This window comes from Propithecus coquereli, unplaced genomic scaffold (genome assembly GCF_000956105.1).
Source record: "Propithecus coquereli isolate 6110/MARCELLA unplaced genomic scaffold, Pcoq_1.0 Scaffold8868, whole genome shotgun sequence".
Taxonomy (NCBI): Eukaryota; Metazoa; Chordata; class Mammalia; order Primates; family Indriidae; genus Propithecus; species Propithecus coquereli.
This window is the reverse complement of record NW_012155138.1, coordinates 1,592-11,131: the sequence shown is the minus strand read 5'-3', so window position 1 is coordinate 11,131 and position 9,540 is coordinate 1,592. Positions and strand designations below refer to the sequence as shown.

At 52.3% G+C, this 9,540-nt stretch overlaps 1 protein-coding gene across 1 annotated transcript in view; it reads left to right on the top strand.

The window, feature by feature from the left end:
- Positions 1-7,940, top strand: part of LOC105826391 (germ cell-specific gene 1-like protein) — a 46,925-nt gene extending 38,985 nt beyond the window's left edge. Inside the window, exons 4-5 of the mRNA XM_012664369.1 lie at positions 4,137-4,304; positions 7,883-7,940. Coding sequence (XP_012519823.1) covers positions 4,137-4,304; positions 7,883-7,940 — 226 coding nt within the window. The remainder of the gene's footprint in view (positions 1-4,136; positions 4,305-7,882) is intronic.
- The last annotated feature ends 1,600 nt before the right edge of the window (positions 7,941-9,540 follow it).

Genomic DNA, 9,540 nt, shown 5'->3' with positions numbered 1-9,540 from the left:
ACCCCCCAAAACAAAATAAAACAAAAACAATACTATTTATTCTAAAAAAGTAAAATATTTATGTATAAGTCTAACAAAACATTTACAGGACTTATATGCTGACAACCATAAAACCATATGAAAATACCAATGAAAGAAATCAAAGGAGATCTAAAAAAATGGAAAGGTATACTATGTTCATGGATCAGAATACTCAACATAGTGATGATATCAATTCCCAAGTTGGTATACAGGTTTAATGCTATTGCTATCAAAATCTCAGCAAGATTTCTTATAGATATAGACAAGATTATTCTAAAATTTATGTAGACAGTCAAAGGAACTAGAATAGCTAACACAATTTTTAAAAAGAAAAAAGCAGAATGAATTAGTGTACCCAATTTCAAAAACTTACTACATAGCTACAGTAATCCAGACTGTGTGATATTAGTGGAGGGATAGACACATAGTCAATGAAACAAGATAGAGAATTCACAGATCCTGAGACAACTTAGGTGGAACAAAAAAAGAGTCTAGAAACAGACCCATACAGATGTACCAAACCAATTTTTGACAAAGGTGCAAATGAATTCACTGGAAGGAGAATGGCCTTTTAAACAAATGGTGCTGGAGCTATTGGACATTCATCGGCAAAAGAAACAATCAGATTTAATTAAACTGCACACCTTTTAAGAATTTAATTAAAAAATGGATCATAGACTTAAAATGTAAAACTACAAACTATATACCTTTAGAAAAAAGTAGGAAAAAATCTTTGGGATCTAGGGCTAGGCAAAAAGTTCTTAGATTTGACATCAAAAGCATAAAAGGAAAAATTGATCATTGGATTTCATTAAAATGAAAAACATTTACTCTGTGAAAGACCCCATTAAGAGGTTGAAAAGACAAGCTACAACCTGGGAGAAAACATTTACACACCACTTATCTGACAAAAGGCTAATCTCTAGGGTACATAAGGAGCTCTCAAAACTCAACAGTAAACAACAGGAAAACAATCCGGTTAGAAAGTGGGCAAAAAACACCCACAGACATTTTGCACAAGAGGATATGCAGATAGCAAAGAAACAAACACAAGCTTGTTCAACTCCAGTAACTGTTAGGGAGATGCAGAGTAGGGCTGCAATGAGATACTACTACACCTTTATCAGAATAGCTAAAATAAAAAAAAAAGCGACAACATCGAAAGCTGGTGACGCTTGTACATTGCTGGCAGGAGTACTGTTCAGTATGAAGGAGCAAACTGTCGATACACACAACTTTGATGATTCTCTACAGAATTATACTGAGAGGAAAAAGCCAATCCCAAACATACATACTGTATGATTTTATTTATATAAAATTCTTGAAGTGGTAAGATTATAGAAATGAAGAAAAGATTCGTGGTTGCCAGGAGTTGGGGGAGGTCGGGAGGGAAGTGGGTGTGGCTATAAAGTGGCCACCGGGCAAAACACAGCGGTCTGTGTGTTGACTGTGCCCATGTCAGTATCCTTGTGATACTGTGTTACTTTACGACACTAGTTTTGCAAGATGTTATCACTGGGGGCGACCGGCTAAAGTGTCCACAGGATCTTTCTCTGTATTACTTCTCACAGCTGCACTGTGAATCTATAATTATCTCAATATGAAAATTTTAATTTCAAAACAAAGGGTACATAAATGAAAGGGGAGAAAAGATACAGGAGAATTACAGGGTGCGATCAGATGAAGGCTGTGATGAAATTCAACAAGGACAGGTGACAGAGTGATGGGGAGGGGGCTTCTCAGAGATGGTGGACAGGGACCGCCCATGGAGGAGGGGGTGACATGCCCTGCCTGGGCCATCGGGGTGGAGAGTCAACCTTGGCCATGGTTAAAATCTCTGGCTGTGTAGACTAGAAGAAATTCACTTCAACTAACTTATGCAAAAGAAGATAATGTATAAAAAGTAATTGTATAAGAACTTTTGCTGCCAATGACAGAAGCCCAATCCAAATTGACTTCAGGGGAAAACAGTTTTTTTTAATAAAAGGAATTTGGGCTCCCGTGATTGAAGAGTCCAAGGATAATGGCTTTAGCTCGGGGATCTGGCTCCTTTTCAAGGCTCTGCTTTCTTCTGGGTCAGCTTCATCCTCAGGCCGGGTGGTGGCAAGAGGGTCCCCATCAACTGCTGGCTCAGATCCCACTGGCTTAGCACCCCAGAGGAAAGAGGAGCTCTGCTTCCCAATAGCTTCAGCCAAAGTCCTGGGGAGTGAGTGTCACGGGTCTGACTTGGGTCACATGCCTGTGCCTGAACCAATTACTGTGGCCGGAGGGAAGCAGCACTCTCGTTGGCCAGGCCGAGGTCATGTGCTCACCAGGAGAGGGTGGGGCGGGGCCAGCCCACATGGTCTGCGAGGAAGGGTGGGTGATTCCTTAGCAGAATCAGGGTGCTGTCCCCGGAAGGAAGAATGGATGCGGGCCGGGCAAAACCAACGTACTCGCAGAATGCCGGGGAAAGCCTGCTTCTGCTTTCTCCATCCTCAAGTTCTGAGTTTCCACCCTGCTGGTTCAAAGAGACATCCCAGATTGAACTAGAATCTCCAGCTTCCCTGCTCCGGAGAGTACCTGATGGGACCAGCTCTGGCCAGATGTTCAGCCCGTGTCCAGTCGTCTTTGAACAGGGAGTGGGTCACCTACTGGACCCTTTGGTGAACGGAGAAGTTCTCGGAGGGGCCAGGCTGACACCCCAAAACTGTCCATTGCAGACACTCAGGGCTTCTGGAAGATCTAAATTAGCTCCTCATCACGAAAGTATCAGGAGAATCTATTAATGGGTTAGGTGTTAAGGGAAATACGTGATTATCGTGGATCCCTTTGGGAAAGGCTGAATCCTCGGATTTTCTCTTGCTTCCCCTGGGGTGCTCGGAGGCTGACAAGGGGAAGAGCGGTGGGCTGCACTGACCATGGGGGATGCGGGGCGGGGGTGATGTTCAGAGACCAGCTGCGTGAGCCAGGAGCAGGGGAGGCCCGGAGTGCTCAGACAGGGCAGGGTTGGAACAGCAAAATTGAGTCCTTGATTTGGGGGAAACCAGTCACCAGGGCAGAGATGGAAAACTGGGACCCAGAAAACAGGCCAGGTGTCACCGGAGCCAGGAAGGCACCCCACTCCTGGGACTAAGTGTGAATGCGCGGTCTGCGCGGTCTCGGTCAGGGGAATGGGGCCAGCCAGAGGCCATTCCTGGAACTGGAACCACTCGGTCCACGCCCACCTTTCCTGTCTTTCCAGATGTGGCTAGGCTGCATTCTCCAGCACCAGGCTGGGCTCAGCACACACCAGGTGAGGGCAGCCAAGCTCCGGCTGTGGAGACAGAAAGGTGCGGAGGAGAGAGCCAGGCAGGTCGTTATGACGTCACCTGTCACAGGGAGAGCTTGCAAACCAAGCCCTGTAGAAACAGGTGGGAAGAACGTTGCTAGGAACGGTAGTAATGACGGCGCGCGTTTCTTGAGTGCCTGCCACGTGCCGGACACTGCTAAGATGTCAATGGATCGTCTTTAACCCTTGAAACAACCCTTGGGGTCATGCTACTGGTATGTCCATTAAAGTGGACATGAGCAACGTGAGGCCGAGTAAGCATCTTGCCCAGGGCACGTGTGAAGAAAGGTGATCTAGCGCTCATGGAAAAGAAGTCCTCATCTTCTTCTCCGTCATCAACTCCGACTAATCTCAGGCATCCTCGCTCCAGTACCCCAAGCCTCCGACAGTCTGTGGAAGGCTCCCTGCTGTCACACGGCTCTGTGCCTTGGCACACACTGGTCCCCTCTCCTGGAAGGCCCTGTCCCCGGGCCGGCTCCCAGCGATCCTACCAGACTCAGCACGAGCACTGCTGTGCTCTGGGTAACCTTCCCTGTTGCCAGCCCCCTTGGACGGCATGATGTGCTGTCCTTGTGCCATGCCGTCATGATTTCTGTCTTATCACTGTCGCAATGTACAGATCATTCTGTCCCCAGACCAGCCTGTGAGTGGGGCGGGGACCATGTCTGTTCTCTACGGCAGCACCTGCTCGTGTCTTGCCCAGAGGAGGCAGCCGGGCAGGGATGCATGCATGTTTGGTGGATGGGGGTGTTCCCTGTCCCTGGCCCACCCTCACCGTGGCATCTCTCTCCTGATCTCTCGGCAGCCTGGCGTGGGGCTCCTTTACCTGCTGCATGGCAGCCTCTGTCACCACGCTCAACTCCTACACCAAGACGGTCATTGAGTTCCGGCACAAGCGCAAGGTCTTTGAGCAGGGCTACCGAGAGGAGCCGACCTTCATAGACCCTGAGGCCATCAAGTACTTCCGGGAGAGGTCAGTGCACACGGGGTCACCTCTTGCCACCACTGGCAATCCGAAGTGCAGGGCCTGGCCTCAGTGGCCACAGGGCCCCTAGTCTAGAAGTGGAATGAGTGGTCTGACAGAGGTGTTCTGGGAGGCTGTGGGGCAGGAGGGACAGGCCGAGCGAGGCAGAGTTTGGACCCCACCGGGTTGGAATTTCTGGGACATTTTAATGTTTTCTGGGGCATGAGGTTGCCTTGGGCTTACGTGATCAGAGCATGAGAAACTCAGAAGGTTTGAGTGTTTGCCATTAGGCCTCGTGCTTCTCAGAATCACGATAAAAAGGCTGAAGTGAGGTTTCCTTCTGGGGCTGTGTCACGGCACTGAGCAAAAAGAGGACCCACTGCGGGATTGGTGATGGCTGCTAGAGGAGGTGGCTCCTCAGGGGCGGGGACTACATGTGGTCACATGAGTCTTCAGAGTCCAGCTGGGAACAGGTGGCAATAAATGGTGGATGGATGGATAGGTGAGTGGATAGGTAGGTGGATGGATGGATGGATGGTTGGGTGGGTTGATAATTAGGTGGATAGATTAATGGATGGAGGAAAGGAGGGAGGAAGGGAAAGGAAGATGAGTAGAAAGGCAGATAGGCAGATGGCTGACTGGATGGATTTTGGAAGCTGGAGTTATCCTTAGGCAGAACTCCTCCCAGACCTCTTCTTCTGATAAAGCCACTCGAAGCCTCAGTGCCCTGAAATCTGGGGTTTCTGAGCCCTCCCTGCAGAGAGTGAGCTCAGTGTTCCCGCTGTATCCACCTCGCCTCCCCCTGCTCTTCTCCCGGCTCCACCCAGAGCCGCTCCCTGGTCTAGCACCAACCTACCCCCTGGTAGCAGCTCCAGTCTCTTCTGGGCTGTGAGGGGCGTGGTCCCCCTTCGTCCATCCTGCATCCCTGTGCCGTGGGTGCAGCAGACCCCACATAACCACAGCCGTGCCACTCTCTGACCTGCATCTGCCTCCCGGGCCTGTCGCAGTTGGTGGTAGCAGACATGGGGCCTGGGCTGTTCTGATTCACATCTTGGCCACACCCTAGCCCATCCTACCTGGTGCCCTGTACCTGTAGGGCCCAAGAATGATCAATGACAATTTCCTCTTGAGAGAGGAGAGACAACAGCAGCCCTAGGCCAGAGTCAACCATCACAACTGCTATTTATGGAGCATGAGTTGTGTGCCAGGCCCTGAGCCCCAGGCATTTAATTTCATCCTCAGGACCCCCCTATGCAATTAGTATGTTAGCCCCATTTACAGATGAGGAAAACTGAGGCTCAGAGAAATTAAGCCACTTACTGAAGCTTGCACAGTGATGGAGGTGGAGTTGGGCCCTAGGTCTGTGTGGCTGTCTTCAAGACTGAAAACAGAGCTGGCAGTGTCCCCAGGGATCAGGCCACCCAGACAGAAGAAGCAGAGCTGGGATCACACCCAGGCAGCCGCCCGGAGTCCAAGCAGGTGCTGTGGTGCCCTGGACAGATGTGCTCAGTGCTGGTGGTTCGTGTGCAGGCTGGGGGCCTCCTCCTGCTCTCTCTGCCCCGTGTGCTTTGTCTTCCGCAAGAGGGAGCTGGTGGGTGTTGGTGGACAAAGACCCCAGCTTCCCGCGCCTGGGTGAGACAGCGCTGGGGTGTGCTCTGCAGCGCCTCTCAGAGGTCCCCAGCGGGACTGGGTCCCAGGTACCCTCAGCAGGGACCTGCCTGTCAACACACCCTGTACTGGCTCCTCCCTTCCCCTCTCCACTCCCCGTGTGTCCTGGCTCCTCCTCCCCAGTAAACTACCTGTCCCCAAATCCTTGTCACTGGGTCTATTTCTGGGGGAGCCGAATGAGACATGCAGTGATGCCTTTCCGTGGCATGGAATTGAAAGGGCCTTGGGGCCGGTGACAGCAGAGGAGGTGCATGGGGGCCATGGCGGGGCCACACGGCACCCTCTCTGTCACAGAGCCCTCTCTTTCCTCTGCCACATGAACCTCTTTTCCATCCCTTGACACTCCGTGCTCAGCCCCACCACAGGGCATCTGTCCGTGTTGTGCCCCTGCCTGGAATGCTCCCGTGAGGCCTTCCCTGGTCACCTCATCTAAACGTGCACACCCCATATACCCTGGCCTGGTCACGCTTTATCCTGTTGCTATTTTTGGTAGCACCTGACACCCCCCGCCAGTGTTTTCTTGCTTCTCTGCTTGCTGGTTTGCAGGCTGTGAGCTCTGTGGTCGAAGGTCTTTGCTGTTTTGTCCCCTGCCGTTTCCTGAGCCCCCAGCGTTGGGCTGGACATTTATAAGTGCCCATGCAGGGTTTTCTGGTGACCAGCTGGATTCTTCCCTCCCTTTGGAGGCCTCAGCCCTGGCTCCCTCATGCCCTTTCAGTGCCAGCCCCACCGCCATCTCGCGGATGCCGAGTGCCAGCACCTCCACGCCAGAGCCCCGGGAGAGAGGATGTGACTGCCCGGCGTAGGTCAGGTGTTCAGCGCCAGGCCGGGCAGCGGTGGCCAGGGAGGTCAGGCTAACCTGGTGCACGCCTCGCCTCGCCCCGGGCTGTGGAAGGTGCAGTGCCCAGCGTGGCACGGGGCCCGGAGCAGGCACTCGGTAAGCGTTCAGAGCAGGCACATAAACAGCCTGATGGCTGAAACTGCCCCATTAACGCTGCAGTCAGTCATCATCTCGGTGAGGGGAGATCGGCCTCCTGGGGCATCGGAGGGTAAAACGCACCTCGTTCTGCTGAGGCAGAGGACAGGACCTCTCCGAACGCCATCAGCAGGAAGCTGCTGTTCGCTGGTGCCCCGGTTCCAATGGTCCCCAGCAGCTCAGGCCCAGGACGGATGCTCGGCGGCATGTGTGGAGAATACCGCTTTACACATTCATGACCTGAACGTTGTGTGGAGGTTCATCGGACGTTGTTTCCCTTTCCCTCTGAGGAGAGCATTGCAGCTTAGCTGCGCTGTTCTATTTCTTTTGCTTTTTTTTTTTCTTTTTGTGCCTCCCTACAAGGAGCTCAGAGCACGCAGATCTCTGCACAGGTTTGCCGGGGGTTGAGCGGGGGGTCCAAAGCGGGGCTGAAATCCCGCCGTGGCTGGTGTCCCTGAAACCACAGCCAGGGACACAAGAGAAGGAGATCCATGGCCCCACCTGCCAATGTGTCCTCCTCCTTGGGGGACAGAGGGTGCGGTGGGAAGAGCAGGGGTTTGGAGTGAGTTTTCCAGTTTCTGTCCTTTTGCTGCTGTGTGACTTGGGGCAAGGCAGTGAGCCCCTCTGGGCTTGTTTCTTCTGACCCATGATGGGAACGTCCAAAGTTCTCCATGTCTAGGGAAGGCTGAAATTTGATCACCCATGTGACATGCTGGGCACAGTGCCTGGCACGTGGAGGGCTTTGTGTGTGTGACAGTTCCTGTCCCTTCTGCTCCTAATGCTGGACCTCAGAGTGAAGCATGAGCTTGGCAGTGACCAAGAGGTACTGCTAATAATTATAGCTTGACCTGAATCAGGCCCTCCTCTGAATGACTTAGATGTGACTCAGTTAATGTCCCCAACACCTCTATGAGGTGTAGGTGTTATTGTCATCCCCATTTTATAGACACAAAATCGAGGCACAGAGAGGGAGAGTGACTTGTCCAAGGTCACACAGCTGGTGAGTGCTGGAGCTAGGATTTGAACCTAGGCCACATAGTCAATCCCCGTGTTGTGCATCTTCTTAGGCCTGATCGGCAGTTGTGCTGGGCACTGAAGTGGGACCTGGCACATAGGGAAGGGGAGTCCCACAGAGGAAGAGCTCACCTTGTGAGGGGCAGGCAAGGTGCAGAATGGGGGTCTGGGGTAACGCACGCCCTGGGATGGGGTGTGCGGTCTCCCTGATGCCCTGCCGTTCCTCTCTGCAGGAGAGGCCTTTGTAGAGCCCACTTCATCCTGGTCTTTCACGCTGTCCTCCTGGGGACTGGGGTCAAGGTGGTGCCCTGTGGGGGCTGATGGCCAGACAAGGCTTGGACTGTCCCTTTCCCACCCCCACCCCGACCCAGCTCCTCGTAGATAGTTCTCTGCAAGAGACGATTGCAGGTCTAAGGACCAGTTGGGCAGATTCTGAATGGTTTTTAGGGCCTTTCAAATACAGTGGTGTGTGGAAGAAAGGTGTGTGTGCACGCGTGTGTGCGTGTGCTCACGTGGCAGGGCCAGTATTCACTTATGTCAGGTTTGGGGGGCAGGAAAAGCCTGTACCCCCCTTGCCTGAGAGCAGCCTCGCCTGTCCCAGCTCTGAGGAACATCCCGGATCAGCATCACCCTGCCCGCCGTCCCCAAGGAGGGTGTGTTAATTGGGCCTCCCAAAGGGAGGGTTGGAAGCTGCCGAACGAAAGGTAAATATTTGCAGATTGGGCTTTCTTGAATGCTTAACGTTCAGATCTGGTTTAACAGTGTGTGCAAGAAAATGAGACCTGTTGCATTAGACTCCAGAGGGAATTCGGCCGCCCTGAGCAAACGTCCCGCCCCACTCAGGAAGTGGCAGCCTGTGGTTGACAAGGCCCTGGAGCTCCCTGAGGGCAGCCCCAGCTCTGGGGACAGCCTCGTCCCTGGGCCCCTACACCTGTCTCTGTGGCACTGGGACTCTCTGAAATTACTTGTTTATGTCCGTACCCTTCCTACGTGCACTGCACTCCACGAGAGCAGAGCGCTTGGCTTTCTCTGTCCCTAGCACCTAGAACCACAGGGGCTCAATAAACTATGGCATTAATTAATAATAATCATATTGTTAAGTGTAGTAGAAAGTTATGCAGCGATTTCTGTTGCAGGCATGGTTTGAGAGCCTGGCCCGTAGCCATGCATTTAGCCTTTGTGTCGTGCATGAAGAAATAGACCGGGGTGGGAATCAACTCTGCAATTGACTAGCTGCGAGTCCCCGGGCAGGTCACTCACCTCCCAGAGCTTCAGTTTCCTGGCTGGAAAATAGATGAATGCCCACCTCGAAGCTTTGTTGTGAGGGTTACGTGAGATGCTGCAATGAAGTTTCTGGCACAAAGCGGGGGGTTCCTTCTCCCTACACCCCCCTCAGAGACCTCCTTCTCTCTGTACGGGGCAAATAAGACACACTCCCTGCCTGAAAAGGGGGCATATAGCTCACGGCAAACTGGCAGCCCTTGGGGAATGCTGTCTGAAGATATACATCGTTTGACCCCATGGTGGTTTCAAAATTCTTAAATTTTGACTGAGTTACAAAAACCAGGAGATTTTACATTAAAAATCGAG